The sequence below is a fragment of the Asparagus officinalis genome, chromosome 1, assembly GCF_001876935.1.
Source record: "Asparagus officinalis chromosome 1, Aspof.V1, whole genome shotgun sequence".
NCBI lineage: Eukaryota > Viridiplantae > Streptophyta > Magnoliopsida > Asparagales > Asparagaceae > Asparagus > Asparagus officinalis.
In genome coordinates this window covers 71,856,705-71,873,122 of record NC_033794.1, presented here as the reverse complement: position 1 = coordinate 71,873,122, position 16,418 = coordinate 71,856,705, and the positions used below count along the sequence as shown (strand labels likewise).

Genomic DNA, 16,418 nt, shown 5'->3' with positions numbered 1-16,418 from the left:
ACCTATTCTTCCTCTAAGTCTTAAGTACACCAGAGAAAACAGGTGTACGTCAGCGTGCATAGCACACGGCAAGACCCCACAAAACAAATAGAACGAACAAAAACCCAAGCAGAAAACGATACGATAACAGAAATGACAAAGGAAACATACAACTGGAAATCCAACAAAATCAATCAAGTAACAAGTCGATCATGCAACTAGCGATCAAAACAATCATCCAACTAACAAGGTCATACAACTAGATGGAATTAATACTAAAAAATTTATAACAAGAGACGTAGTACGTCGAACGAAATAATCCAAACAAGGAAACCCTCATGTATATACCTTATATCTCAAATTGTAGATAATTAAATATTAATCCCGATCTATGTATGGAAAGGAAGTACAACTGGCCTACATCTCACATAAATTCATACTTAGCCAATAAACGAGGTCATGTGACTAGTCATCCTAAAACTCACTGGTCCACATCTCACATAAAGTCAACATTCATATCACCGGATAACTGACTATTCACAAATCCTCTACGTGCATCCAATACCGCTACACGAATCGGTCAGAGGATTACACACAATCCGATCTCAGCCTGGTTCGAACTCAGGTAAAGCTCAGGTGACGAAACAAGTCACAGACTAAAGTTACTACACGAATTCACTTTAACCCAACAAACCAACCCCAGTGACTACACGAATTCACTGGCGTGAGCTGGAAGATATATCAACAGTCACATCCAAGCACATAAACATTAACTTCCTCATCCCAACTCTTCTCGTTTTTCTAAATCAACCATAATCCTCATTGAAACTCGGGTCTCGTTTTTCTAAATCAACCATAATCCTCATTGAAACTCGGGTTCACCACCTAAACTCAGTCAACACACTCACACATGTCACTAACTCGGGTTCACCACCTAAACTCAGTCAACACACTCACACATGTCACTAAGTCTGTTCATGACGCACAAAGCCACTAAGTCATTAACTACTAAGGGTTCTCAACCACAACATGAACAATACATAGCAGACGTGTCAAAAACATTAAATAAATGCATACCATGAAATGTGATTATAAACAGTAAAAACATACATGCAGTCCGGTTTCATCAATATCTTGTTATCCAGCCCTCTAAACTATTCATACAAAAACATAAATTACTTAAAATCTAAAATAGATAATTCTTTTTGCAATTAAATTCCTTTAGATCTTCATAACTATCAAAAATGATTCTTTTTCCAAAATAATCCCTTTTAAATTATTATAATTTTTCTAAATGATCCGTTCTCAAATAAATTTTTTTTAATTAATATAATTATCCAAAAATGATTCTACTATCAAAATAAATTCTTTTAATCTATTATAATTATTCTAAAAATACTATTTATCAAATAATTATAATTTATTTAATATAATTCATCAAATCCACGTAGAAATTCATAATTTCATCAACAAGTCCACGCAGATAGTTATTAACAGATCTAATATTATAAATAATTCATAATAAATAGAAAAATTTAGATCTGAGCAAGCGGTATCTTGCACATAATAAATTTACGATAAATCTAAAAATTTTAAAATAAATAATAATCAAAATTAGGGATCTTACCTTGGGGTATTGTCGAGGATATCATAGAGGATAGTAGGGGTCATCGAGTGGCTGTACGGGTCACAACGGGTTCCGTGTCTCGTCGAAAAATCAATCATGTGATAGAATACGAAAAGGGAGGCATTAGTAATGATTAGCTATATTCGAAGCAATATAACGAGAGGTAGAAAATGAGCCTAAGTGAAATGGAGATACCATGTGATAGACAATATAAAGGGCTATACACCGGCGAAGACGGTAGCAGAAACGGAGACCGGAGGTGGCCGAAAAACGCGTGCGAAGTTGGCACAACGCTGCTATTTTCTGCTCGCTGCTACCGTCAAGCGATGTTTCGGACGTTACCGAGAGAGATAGAAAATGAGTTAGAGCATGATACAAATTGGAGGTGATAGCTAACATGTAGGGCTACTCACCAGAGAATAAATTGGCAAAAACAAAGATTGGAGATGATCGAAAAGTGCATACGAAGTCGGCACAAAACTGTAGTTTTCTGCAGTGCAATTGCTCACCGTTCGGGTTTTTTCTTTGCTATTCGGAGCCTTTCACCGCTATCCAGGCTTTCCGAAGGTGCGAGGAGGTTGTCGGGGTCGACGGGGTGTCTCTGTGGGCTCCGACGGGGCTGTCAGGGGTGGTCGGCGGTGATGGGAACGGAGGAGAGGCACTGTGTGGTAGGCAGGGTGGTGTGGCGATGGGATAATAGCGGCGGTGCTAGCTGTGAGGCGGCCGGTGGGGCTAGGACTTAGGTGCTGAGGCCGGCGAGGAAGGTGAAAAGGTAGAACGAAGGTGGACGCGGAGGAGGAGCAGCGGGGTGGGCGCGGCTCAGGCAGGAGTCAGGGGGTGGCGGCGTGGTGGATTTTGAGTGTATGGAAGATGTTGGCCTTCTTGTTTTGATGATGATTTACAAACAATTTACATCAAATGTTGTTTGTCTAGTATTCGTGTTTTCTTATTTATTATAGACAAACAATTTGTTAGAGGATGGATAAAATCGAGCATTCATGATCATATCCAATGGAGGTTGGTGGAATTATGGAGTGAAGTCATGCAATTCAAGTTAAAGATTCAAGTTCCCGCTTCATCCGTAAGTGTACCAAGATAGAGCTTCGTTGAAGATCACAAGCTTGGGTAAATTTAGTTTAGGTTTATATTATGTGTGTTAGTACCTTAAGCTCAATCATATATACACATACACGTTTTGGTTTTGTATATATATATATATATAGTTTATATATATACATATATGTTTTTGGTTTCTATGTATTTTTGATAAAATACTATATTCATTGTTTATAGACTTTATAACAATAGTTTACATCTTTTTTCAAGTCTATAAAATCATTTTGTAATGTTTTAAAATGTTGTTTAAGCCAAAATATCAAAATATCAATTTTCAGGTTTTCATGTTTTTGAACATATTTGAAAAATGATGATATTTCTTATTTGGGAGGTCCTTTCTGAAAACCAGATTTTGTAGCATGTGTATTATCATGTCTACAATCATTTCCTAAAGTTTTACATTTTTCTGAATTTATTTGATATTTTTAAACAGGGTTTCAAAATCATCAAACTGCTTTTAATACATGTATTTTCATATATCAGTTCACGGTCGACCGCCACGGTCGACCGTGCCTGGTTCTTTTCCTGAGTGGGCAGCAGTAACTTTCATGGTTGACCGCCACGATCGACCGTCAAGCTGAAAATTCCCACGGTCGACCGCCACTGTCGACCGTAGATGTTTCTGGAAAGTTTCTCAGTCTCTAACATCCCTCGCGGTCGACCGTGAGTTTTCCACGGTCGACCACCGTATGCCCAACAACTCTTTTTGTACAAAATCAGAAAATCTAATTTCTGGGATTTTGTGAGATTTAGTTTGGGGTTTTTGCTGTTGTTTTCTCTTCCTATATAAACCCTCAAACCCCTTCTATCTGGGCAACCAAGAGAATGTTTTAAAAACAAGTTTAAAGAGTTTTAAACAAGAGTTTGAGTTTGGTTTACGTTTGTTTAAGAAGCTTTTAAGCATTTGGAAGTTTAAGTTTGTGAAATCAATTCTACAAGAGCTTGAGGAGATCATCTATTGGTGTTTGAGCATCCAATTATTCTCCCTCTACCTCTTAATCTATTGAGAAGTTTTCTAAACTCAATCTAGCTTTATATTTTATATTGTTTGATTATCACTTTATTAAGCTAGTGTTCATATTGAGTTTAGTTGATTTTATTTTCTCTTTGTTTACACACACACAACCATTAAGCTTATTGTATTTACATTCATAGTATAATTGGGTTGTGGGTTTGTGTAACTTAGAGAGTGAGCTTATAATTCGTTCTCATCCATTGTAGAGAACAAACACTTTGTATTATGCTTATTGTGAGATTCACTTTGTAATACACTTGTACACCGAGAGAAGTGTGTGGCGAGAGTCGGGGATCGTCCCAAGAGGAGTGGCGTCGGTTGACGAACCTAGGGAGAGGTTGTATCCGAGCACTTGAGGGAGACACGTCTAGTTCAACACTTGAGAGGGTGTAGAGTGAGATTACAAGAGTGTGCTAGTTGTAGAGTTTTCGGTAAACTAGAAAACCCTATTGTGTGGTGTAAATGTTGTTCGGGTAAGCGTAGAAAACCCGGTTGTTGTGATAGTGGAGATCTCCTCGAGGTGAGGAGCGGAAACGTAGGTCAAGTGATTAGACCAAACTCCGTGATCATATCGTTTTGTTTGTGATTGCATTGGCGTTCTTATTCTTGTATTCATATCTTATATCGCCTTTGTGTATTGCTCTTCATATTGCCCTATTTCTTTTGTAGATTGTTTATTTTACCATTGTGTTAGTTTATACATTCTTGCTTATATATTTGTAATATCTTGCTAGGATATATTCATTTGTTCTTTTTGCTTATCCTAGCTCATATATCTTGTTGTATTTCATACTTGTTAGGATAACTTATTAATTAGTTTTAATTGGCATTTAATCAGGATTAGATTAGCATAAGACCCTAATCACCCCCCCCTCTAGGGTCTAACAGGAGAGAGGAGAGAGAGGGAGATAGAGAGGGGATGGGGGAGGTGGACGTGCTCGCGGCGTGAGGAGGCGCGGGTGGTGGTTGGTGGCGTGTGCGAACAGAGAAGAGGGATAAGGAGAGGGGAGAGATGTTATTTTGAAAATTTAATTAAAAATAACAATAATTATGAAAAAATTTAAATAAATATATGAAAATTATCTACATATTAAAACGTACTAGTTGTAGTATTACAACTGATAATACACAACAGTGAAAATAATGCAAGAAATTACATAATTAAACAAGAATAATTAAATAAAAAATAATTACTTATATTTAAAATCAAATAATTATATGATAATTATCTACGTGATAAAACGTACCAGTTATGCTAATACGACAGGTAATACGCAGCAGTAAAAATAATACAACAAATTATGCAAATAATACGTAATTAATAATACAAGTATTATACAAAAATATGTGTAATAATAATAATAATACTGCATATTATCCAAAATGATACGTAATAGTATCGGTAACTCAACGGATAAATTTTAAAAAAAATTACTGCACTAAATAAATTTATAAATATTTAAATTATTTAAATAAATATAAAACTTAGACTTTAAATCATAGAAAATTGTAGAAATTCGAGAAAAATATAAATACTCTTTTAAAAATCATAACTAAATATTTTAAAATACTAGAAAATTATTTTAACTAGTATCAAAACTCATGGTCCTTACATATAAGCTAGATTTATTTGAGTTTGATTTTATTTTACTCATTGTTTACACACACAACTACTTGAGTTTTAGTATTTCATATTAAGTATAATTGGGTTGTGAGAGTGTTTTATTAAGAGAGACATATATTTCGTTCTCATCTATTTAGAGAACAAAATCCTTTATTCACACTTATTGTTTAAACACGTTGTAATACACAAGGACACTTAGAGGATTGGTTAGGAGAGACCGATGTTAATACCAAGAAGAGTGGTTTGGTTATAAATCCTAGGGAGATGTTGTAATTCCAAACACTTGAGGTAGTTGACATGGGTAGTCCAACACTTAGAGAAGTGTGGTTTGTGTGATTGATATCGTGTGTATTGTAAAAGTTATCAGTGAACTTTGAAAACCGTTTTGTGTAGTTTTTGATTGATAGTGGAGATCTCCTCAAGGTGAGGAACGGAGACGTAGATCAAGGGTTGACAGGACTCTATGATAATATCTTGTGTTTGTGATTGTTTTTAACGCACTATTATTCTTTACATTTTATGCTTGTTGTTTATATCACCTATTGTCTCATTGCTTATTCTTGCATATTTTTTGTATATCATATTGCTAGGATATTACCTTATAAGTTTTAATTTGGTATCATAATCGGATTAGATTAGCTTTACCCTATTCAACCCCCCCCCTCTAGGGTACCTTTCACCATCCTCCCAACCCCCCCAAAAAAAAACTATAATGGATGTCTCAGAAACCTACATTCAACTATTTAATTTTGAAAAATCCCTCAAGTTTAGGCGTATTAAAAATAAATAATGACTCAATCAACTTTGAAAATTAGAAAAAGCCTCTATTAACTATCGGTTGTCCTCGCTAACCGCCCCCCCTCCCCACCGAGCACCCCACCCCCATCACACACAACACACACAAAAATCCAACACCTTTTTCATCCAGACCGGCCCTCTAATGTCATTTCAAAATGTAAAATATCTGAAACATCCTTTTGAAAATCAACCCATTAAGCTATAAAATAATCCCTAATCGGTAAAAAAAGATCTTAATCAATTTATAATATATTCCCCCTCTTTCTTCTTTCTCTCTTATCCTAAAAAAATCAAAGTATTTTTTTTAGGGATATTTTGGTCTTTTCCTAGTCACCTACTTGTCACATGACATGCTAGACCTAACGATATTAGCTTTTCAGGATGTGAACTGAGAAGAGTTCAGTGAGGTCTCTAAATTTTCAAACTTGAGGAGAAGTTACCAACGATAAGCTTAAACTTGAGGGAGTTACACAAATTAAAATAGTTCGGGGGTTTGGGGGGATGTTATTGTGTTATTGTGAGACACACACCATATTTTAGGAGGGTTAAGTGATAATAGTTCAAAGGGTTATCTCAAATTTTTATAGTTGAAAGGGTTATCTACAATATGCTCAAACTTGAGAAGGATTTTTCTCAAATTCAAATAGTTGGGTGGCGTGGGGGGTGGGGAGGATAGTTTGGGGGTGGGGATTTTCTAAAATTTACCCGATTATAGGTAAAGAGGCTCTCTATACATGTTTTTTCTTTAATTTCTATATTAAATATAGGACTATGAGATTTTTTTTTAAATTGTAGATAGTTAAAATCTGATAGGTTTACAAAATATTTAACTATTAGAATTTTCTAATTATGGATAGTTTAATTTGATGAGCATTCTTAAGGTGAATATGCAACTAGATGTCCACATGCTATTTTCTAATAGGATAAATGAACACATATATACTTATGATGTGACACATGCTAGTCTTTCATACCGATACATGTCAAAAAAAATTTATCACTCTAGGAGCGCCACCAATTTCTCTTCATATATGAAAGAGAGATGGCTAGCGTACATAACTTCATATCATTCAAGATTCAAGGGAATGATCCAAGGGGAATATTATTGCTATCATTCTGCAAGAGGGGCCCATTTCCTTGCAAGTCAATCAAAGATGAACCCGATCTTGAAAAAGGACTCGGACTGAAAAGAATGACTCTTACGACACAATCTAAAACCAAAAACGACCAACGAAAAAAAGACTTGTCTTAGAAAAGGGGAAGCCACACGGAATGATAGGTGTCAGGGTAAAAAAAGAAAAGAAAAAAAAAAGCTTTTCCTTTGTCTCTAAACTCTTTCTCTCTCTGTTCATAGTGGATGACACCGTCACGAATCCAACGGCTCAGAAGCTATTTCATGATGATAAGGCCATCGAGTTCAGGAGTGGACAATGAGCAATAACTCCTTCAGAGCATAATCTTTTGCGCAGTTACTGTTTCAAGGTACGAGAATTTATGCGTCTCTTTGCTCTCTGTTCAATCTGTGATCTGGGTTCCTCTGTCGACAAGCTTGGGATCCAAAAGATTCCATCTTTTTTCCGATTGTAAGTGTTCGTTTTCTTCAATATTTAACGTCCACTTCTTTTTTACTTGCTGGGTTGGGATGGAGTGAGAGGACGAGACGGGTGAGTAGCCATTTGTTAGAATTGGTATATATTGCTGAAATTGGAGCGGGAATCGAACGAATTTGCAGTTCATTGGGACTATTGAAATTGTTAATATCTTACGGCTTGCTGATGTTGGGCCTTTATAATTTCTGAATCAAATTTTATGAGGGGGATTTGAATTTGATAGCTTGTTGTTGCTAAATGCTGTTAGATTGTGGAGGCGGAGACTTATGAATCCTCTTGCGCTTCTGCAATTTCCATTGGCCTCCATTGGGTTAATAAGCTGATGGGGTGTTTATATTCAAAGGGCTGTTTCGGGGAGGTACTGGACTCGCCTAGAGAATCTAGGCCGAAGAAAACTGGATTGAGTGCAGTTGTGGGTGATTCTGCCATTTCTTCTGTTTCTTCTGACGGGGAAGGAGAAGAAGATGATCGGTTGCATCAACTGAATGTAACTAGGGACTCAGATGCTGGCATCAATCGGTTGTCAAGGGTCTCGTCACAATTTCTTCCCCCTGAGGGTTCAAGAACAGTTAGGGTTCCGCTAGGAAACTATGATTTGAGCTACTCTTACCTCTCACAGAGAGGATATTATCCTGAGGCATTGGACAAGCCGAACCAAGATAGCTTTTGCATTCACACCCCATTTGGAAATAACCCGGATGATCACTTCTTTGGTGTATTTGATGGGCACGGAGAATATGGGGCTCAGTGCTCACAGTTTGTTAAGCGGAAATTATGTGAAAATCTACTGAGAAATAGTCGACTTCAAACAGATCCAATTGAGACTTGCCATTCTGCATTCTTGTTGACTAATTCACAGCTGCATGCTGACAGCATGTTGGATGACACCATGAGTGGGACTACTGCAATAACAATATTGGTACGCGGAAGGAAAATTTATGTTGCAAACACCGGCGATTCCAGGGCTGTGATTGCCGAGAGGAGAGGGCAGGAGATTGTGGCAGTAGATCTGTCTATTGATCAGACTCCTTTCAGGAGTGATGAGCTTGAAAGGGTTAAGAACTGCGGAGCTAGGGTTCTGACATTGGATCAGATCGAGGGTTTGAAAAACCCAGATGTGCAATGTTGGGGAACTGAGGAAGATGATGACGGTGATCCTCCGAGATTGTGGGTACAGAATGGAATGTATCCTGGAACGGCATTTACGCGGAGTATTGGGGACTCTATTGCTGAGTCAATTGGTGTTGTGGCAACACCTGAGATATTTGTCATGGAGCTTACTCCTTATCACCCATTCTTTGTGATTGCTAGTGACGGAGTGTTTGAGTTTCTCTCAAGCCAGAGTGTGGTAGATATGGTACTTTCTTTCTCTTGCATTCTGTTTAATAAATTTATATTCTTCTCATAATCGTGCCATATAGAACTATGGTTATTCTGAGCATTTACCTGGCTGTAGTTGTTAATAGTAAAACAAATGGTTATGTAGGTCAAACAATAGTTGGTAAATTTGCTATTACTTTTTTTGAGTGGTTTCCAATTTTAAGGATCTGCCCTTCCCTCAAAAACTTTTTTTAAGGATCTGCTGATTCTATTAAGAATTTGTATAATATACCGACTATATATGAATCCCTATTAGCATAAAGATAATATCATGGAGAAGTATATAGGGGCGGCTGTCTCATATGTGATGCCAGTCGAAATATGAAACAATTACCTAAAACAAAAGACTAGAAAACATATAATTTCTTTGTATTCAGTTCCTTTTACATATAAATACCCTCAAATCTTCCATATTTGCAAATTTACCCCTCAAATCTTGGTATTTGCAAAATTACCCTCCTTTCTCTCACATTGATTTTTCTACCCTTCCAATTTAACAATAATTTCCTATAGGTTTGCAATATTTTCCATTAAAAACTAAAACCATTAAGTGTGAGGGTAGAAAAACTCAGTGTGAGAGAATTGGGGGTTATCTTTTCGCTCGTTCCTTTCCCTGATATTCATGCTTGTTATATAATATATATTGATTGAATAAACACTTAAAACTTACAAATTCGAGCCTTTTGGAATGTACATTTAATATGTTAGTGCCCTGGGAACTTTGCTGTGACATATTTGACTTATATACGTACCTATGAGAACACTAGCCTTTAACAAAATACCTGCAGTTTGACAGTAGAACCTTCGCATCTCTATGTTTGCGTTCTTCATCTCTTTTACCATCTAAGTTTGCTTCTTGAACGTGTACAGGTTTCGAAATTTAAGGATCCTCGTGATGCGTGTGCTGCAGTTGTTGCTGAATCATATAGACTTTGGCTACAGTATGAAACACGTACTGATGACATTACTATCATTGTTGTGCATATTGATGGAATTACTGAAGTATGAGTTCCCTCCCACTCTCATGCACACTCTTCGTGTGTTTGTTTGGCACTCCTATCGTTGCACAACGTCTTCTTTTTTCCTTAATATAATGGTATATTTTTGCTAGATGGGAACTGGTCAAGCCGTATTGAAAATGCCAACGAGACCTTTGCAACAAATTATCGAAGTGATCAAAACCGATTCCCCTTCCAATGTAAAGGACAACTCCAGGATTCATCGTGTAAGACATGATTTGTCAAGGGCAAGATTGAAAGCCATTGAGAGTTCTCTTGAGAATGGTCACGCTTGGGTTCCTCCTTCTCCTTCACATAGGAAGACATGGGAAGAAGAAGTAATTTAAGTAGCTATGTGAATTGTAGTATTTAGAAGATTGAGATTGTTCATATTAAGTGACCAATTTACCAATTGTTTTCATATCTATTTTTCTGTTTTTTAGGCACATATTGAACGAGTATTGCATGATCATTTCCTTTTCCGAAGGCTTACAGATTCTCAGTGCCATGTTTTGCTGGATTGCATGCAAAGAGTTGAAGTTAAACCTGGTGATGTAGTTGTTCAACAGGTTATTTCTTGTTTTTGTTCAAAGCTAATGTGTATTTGATAAGAGAATTGAGTTGAGAAGAATATGAATATGAGCATATTATGAATTCTCAGATTTAGGACTAATGGATGGTAAATTCTGAATATAGGGAGGAGAAGGTGACTGCTTTTACGTTGTCGGAAATGGAGAATTTGAAGTCCTAGCTACTCAGGTGCCATTTAGTTCATACATTGTCTTTCTGACTTTAGCCTAGCTGGTATCTCTGTCATGTGATTTAAATGCTGCATTTGATAATTTAAGATTGTTCTGGGTATTAGTTATGTGTGCGCACACCTTTGTTTATGTATGAGTCTCTCGTACATGTCACTTAAATGTGGTGGTGACTAATTTTGATATCATTCTCAGTACTATTATTGTAGATCCCTTTATATGATTGTAGAAGAGCTCTGGCTTAAATTGCTACTCAATAGTTTTAAGATTATTATTTATGAATTTCGCTACAGGACCCCATATATGATCCTATCATTTTGTTTAGTTTTATGGGATAAGAATTTTTGTAGTTATTGTCTTGAAAGACCTGCTCCTCTGAATCTTGTTCTCATTTGGTGTTGTAGTGTATGAGGCCTGTCATTTCTAATATGATGATTGTGTGGCCTCTAGTTATCAAATTGCCACTGGCTAATACTGTTCTGTGTTCATATCATTCTAAATTGTCAATTTGCACAATCTAGCATACAAGACTAAACTTTAAAGGAATGTGGCAAGCAGGAGGAGCAAGGGAAGGAAAAGGTCATGAAAGTTCTGCACCGATATACAGCTGAAAAGCTTTCGTCCTTTGGAGAGCTGGCACTTATGTGAGCTACTTCAATTCTGAGCTCTTGATATATGCTATTTACGATTCACAGTATATGAGGATGTGAAATTTTAATATTGCATGTTCTTTTGGATATAAGCATTGCATTAGAAACTTATTGTTTTCCATGTATCTTAGCTTAATTTTCTTAATTTAATAGTAGTAAGAAAATGACAGTATCTTCTATGCCCTCGACTATGACATCCTTTTATTAACAATCAGTTTGTTGATGTTAAAAACCAGGTATAACAAGCCACTTCAGGCATCAGTTCGTGCAGTCACTGCTGGAACCCTCTGGACGTTAAAGAGAGAAGACTTTAGGGGAATTCTTATGTCTGAATTTTCAAACTTATCATCCTTAAAGATGCTTCGATCAGTAGACATTTTCTCAAGATTAAGTATCTTACAGCTGAGCCATATTGCTGGATCTCTTGTTGAAGTATCTTTTTCAGATGGACAAACAATAGTACATGAGGTGGTTTTTACAAACCTTTTGTAAATATTTTTTCAAAACAAAATGTAGAGGTTCATTCAAATCTATAGAAACTAGATAAATAACTTGCCAAGAGATTGTTCAAAACTTTAATTTTTGCTTTCACGTGAAAAAAGCTCAGTGATTTTATCTATATAAAGTCATCATTTGAGTACCAAAGCAGCATCTAGCACGCCTCAACTAGGTTAATGAAGCATTGTGCATAATTTTTCATTATCAATTTTCTTAATTATTCTTTTTGCGTTCTGCAGAATGATTGTCTTTCTGCATTGTACATAATTCAGAAAGGTCGGGTCAGGCTTACGTACAACCCAGATCAACTAAGTGAAAATTCCTTGAGTCTCCTTTCTACTCATCTTCAAACAGGAGATCACAGTCAAAATGTAGGTGAGTATATCGTGGAGGTCTCAGAAGGAAGCCATTTTGGGGAATGGGCTCTTCTTGGAGAATCTGTTGGTTTCTTAACTGTAGTCTCAATTGGTGAAGTGGTATGTACCGTTGTGACAAAGGAGAAATTTGATTTAACAGTTGGACCTCTACCCAAACTTCTACCAGAAGATCGCAAGTATGGTTTAATATTGTTTTAATTAGTGACATTCTTTCGTATTTCCCAGTGAACTAAACTCAATTCTGGTTCAGGCTGAAAGATTCCCTCAATTCTTCTAAAGATTTCACATTAAAGAATGAAGCTCCATCAGACACAAAGATTCAGTTGTCAGATTTGGTATGGGGTTAGTACGTTTATTTATTGTTTTAAAGTTATTTTGTGTATGAGGTCTTTCCTGAAATTTTTGCTAATTTGAAACTTCTCAGGAATGGAAGACGTCTATATATGCGACTGATTGCAGTGAAATAGGTCTTGTATATATGACAGGTTCAGGTTTGTTTACATTGCTCTTAATTACCAAGTTCAAAAGTTCATGTTTTCGATGGGTAATTGCTCATAGAGTACTCGCTCTATGGCCGATTTCAGATAGTATTAGAAGCCTAAAGAGGTTTTCTAAGAAGAAAATCAAAGAGCTTGGAAAAGAAGCACAAGTCATGAAGGAGAGAGATATTATGAAGAGCCTAGTCCCATCAGCTTGTCTTCCACGAGTACTATGTACTTGTGCTGATCAATCTCATGTTGGGATTTTGCTCAACTGCTGTCTGACTTGCCCGTTGACTTCTGTTCTTCATACTCCTCTAGATGAATCCTCTGCTCAGTTTTTTGCAGCTTCAGTCATTGTTGCTTTAGAAGAGCTACACAAGGTTAAGTTTTATTTAGGCTCTATGAATTGTTATTGATATTTGTCTTGTATAACTCGCTAAGTAAATTTTGTTTTTAAATTCAGAATAACATTCTTTATAGAGGGGTTTCACCTGATGTTCTATTGCTTGATCGCACAGGATACCCACAGGTGAATCCAGAATATAGTTCAGTGGCATATTCTTCACTATTATATTGTATAACTCTGACCATATGTCTTTATGTGTTGTAGCTAGTGGACTTCAGATTTGGGGAAAAGCTAACAGAAGACAGAACTTTCACTATATGTGGGATTGCAGATTCTTTAGCTCCAGAGATAGTACTGGGAAAAGGACATGGATTTGCTTCTGACTGGTATGTTTTCTCGCAAAATATTGTGGAATTTATAACAATATCAAAATTTGTTATGTTCTCATGCTGATAGTGATAGTCAAAGTAAATAATTGGGGTAACATGCATAAATTTCTGTAATCTTTGTCCTCTTTTCATTGTCAGTCGAAATTTCTATTTCAGACGATCTTCAGAGAAGGGAATGTAAAAAATGTAGATGAGTTTCACGGTGAAACTAACCTTATGGAGCATGCAGTTGGACGCAGAATTTCATTGCCACAAGAAATAAATTTATAAGACATGGAATGAGTTCTGGATTATATGTACATTGAATATGTTTCAATGCACTTCAAATATGTAGATATCCCTAAAAATAGGAGTATCTGGCTCAAGTATAATTTACAGGTTATTCAATTTATTGTTCATAATCAGGTGGTCATTGGGGGTGCTGATCTATTTCATGCTTCAAGCTGAAATGCCATTTGGGTCCTGGAGAGAAAGTGAACTGGACACATTTGCAAAGATTGCCAAAGGACAGCTAACTCTTCCACAGACCTTTAGTGTAGAAGTAGTTGACCTCATTACAAAGGTTTTTATTCATTTTGTAATTAGTCCTTGATTGAAAGAGTCCTCTTTGTTCACAAACTTAACTTTTTCTTCTTCTTATATTTATCACTTTTTCTAGTTACTAGAAGTTGATGAGATACGACGACTGGGAAGCGAGGGCCCTGAGCCCCTCAAAGCCCACTCATGGTTTAACGGTTTAGATTGGGAAGGGATCAAAGATGGAACCTTTCCAGTTCCTAGTGAAATCACATCACGGTTGGATACTTACCTGGAAAATTATACAGAGGATATGACTTACCTGGAAAATTATACAGAGGATATGACTGTATGTGTTTCCTCTCCATCTCAAGATTTATCCGAACTAAATTCCCCAGAGTGGCTTGAGGACTGGTGAGGATCATCGTCTCTAAATTCCGGGTGTAAAGTCAAGAAGGAGAAGCCTTCAGCTATCAATGGCAATTTCCCATTGAAATACGGAAATGGAGAGGATTTGTACGCTGCATATTTCCATGTGAAGAATAACGGCACTGTCACAGCATTTTCTAAGAGATGGTGTTCAGAAAATTTTGGAGCAAATGACTGCAATTCTATTTTGACACAGATGACATTTTGAAGTAAGCTGTTAATTCCTTTTTATGTAAATTCTTACGGGATTGTATTATTTTTGGCTACAGAACAGATTTGCGCTGTGTCTTCAAGTATTCTGAATCCCTTAATGCTCCCTGCAAAAACGGGCGTACCTTAGAAACAGAGCTCATTTTTTTTCTACTTACTAGTGAACTTTATCTATTAATTATATACCCACAAGGCAGAACGTGTGGATTTGAAGTAACGACTGGTTAGCATGAATAAAGGGCGCATAAATTATTTCATCTTGTGCGATTTGTACCACTTATTGAACCACTTGCTTCCAACTCCTTGTTCCTGGGTAGTGTATTTTGTTGTGTGGTTAATATACGCATGTTCTTTTATGTTTTTAAAACTCAGCCGCTGCCATGTTTTTTTGTGGAAAAGATATTTTCATGTTCCATACCGCCACTCGTGGTTGAAGAGCCTGTAAAAATAAATGCTGCGACACTTACAATTAGGTGTTACCATGATTCTTCACGTCGATGTCGTGCGAGGGAATTGTCTATCACAGGGAACATTCTGTGACGTGGATATCTAGAACAAGAAAACTTCATTGCATTATCAGCAAGAAACAGTTGGTCGGTATGCCCTGTATTTGTTGGGTTTCATTGCATCCGGGGGGCACGGACAGGAGATTGAAAAGCCCAAGCAATCGTACTTTGCTCCGATCAATTTTGAGGCCGGTGTACTTGCAGCAGGCTCATTCTGCTGTGCAGGCCTTGTGCGCACGAGAAGCTTCCTTTTTTAATATGTAAGCGAGCCACGTAAGTTTATGAATTTAAGAGAGGGTTTTTGTTGACGGTATCAAATCTAAAGGATTTGGTAACAAACCGGATTCAAATTCAAATTAGTTTGTTATACAAAGATCAAATCCCCTATTTGGCAGGAGTCTTGATTCAAATCAACTTCGTTATGATATGCAGTTGTAAATTCCCTCTTTTAACTCCTGTAACTCAGGTTTCTCAACAGATTGTGAATTCTATATATTGAGCTCGTTTACAGTGAATGAATACATAAGAACTGCACTACAAATTACAATTTCTTTCATGGTATCAGATAACCCTGGCACTGTGCTTGTCAGCCAACTCCTTACAAGCGAAAATTATCTGATACAGAGTCGTGCCATGATCATGGCTTTGACGGCAAAGAACAAACTCGGCTTTGTCAATCGTGTTAGATAATATCATGAGCCACCCTATTGATTAGATATTACAGCCACCCTATATGTATGTGTAGTCACCTTTTATGTATCTATAGCCGCCTCCTAGTGTGGGCTACTGATTGATGGGTTGTCTGGTAGGTGTGTGTATATATAAACCTGTAAATCTGATCATCAATTGCTAGTTCTCTTCAATACCAACTTAACATGGTATCAGAGCTCGAGATTCAATCCTTTAGGTTCAATCCCTAAATCAATTCTAAATCCTACATCCTCAAATCAAATTTAGCTAAAGAAACATTCCCAGCCAGCGGTCTTACCTACTACTGTCGCCTCCTCGATCTGATCCACCGTCCTCAAGGCCAGATACAGTGCGTCCTCATCGAGATTCTTGCTAGCGTGCAAACATAGGCCGAGCACCTTCACGCACTGCAGCGTCGCC

General features: G+C 36.9%; 1 protein-coding gene across 1 annotated transcript; it reads left to right on the top strand.

The window, feature by feature from the left end:
• LOC109825996 (protein phosphatase 2C and cyclic nucleotide-binding/kinase domain-containing protein) lies at nucleotides 7,386-14,581 on the top strand. The gene is made up of 15 exons (XM_020392939.1): nucleotides 7,386-9,126; nucleotides 10,020-10,151; nucleotides 10,261-10,485; nucleotides 10,591-10,716; nucleotides 10,844-10,906; nucleotides 11,464-11,549; nucleotides 11,792-12,023; nucleotides 12,293-12,606; nucleotides 12,681-12,765; nucleotides 12,855-12,921; nucleotides 13,015-13,292; nucleotides 13,376-13,441; nucleotides 13,523-13,644; nucleotides 14,053-14,209; nucleotides 14,306-14,581. Exons 1-15 carry the CDS (start codon nucleotides 8,092-8,094, stop codon nucleotides 14,579-14,581), a joined length of 3,264 nt encoding a protein of 1,087 aa, XP_020248528.1. The 5' UTR covers nucleotides 7,386-8,091.

Bases quoted from the DNA above. Each gene is read 5' to 3' on its own strand.
- LOC109825996 (XM_020392939.1), top strand. From the start codon at position 8,092: ATGGGGTGTTTATATTCAAAGGGCTGTTTCGGGGAGGTACTGGACTCG. The intron at 10,486-10,590 runs GTAATTTAAGTA...TCTGTTTTTTAG, and splicing joins GGAAGACATGGGAAGAAGAA to GCACATATTGAACGAGTATT. The intron at 13,293-13,375 runs GTTAAGTTTTAT...TTTTAAATTCAG, and splicing joins CTTTAGAAGAGCTACACAAG to AATAACATTCTTTATAGAGG.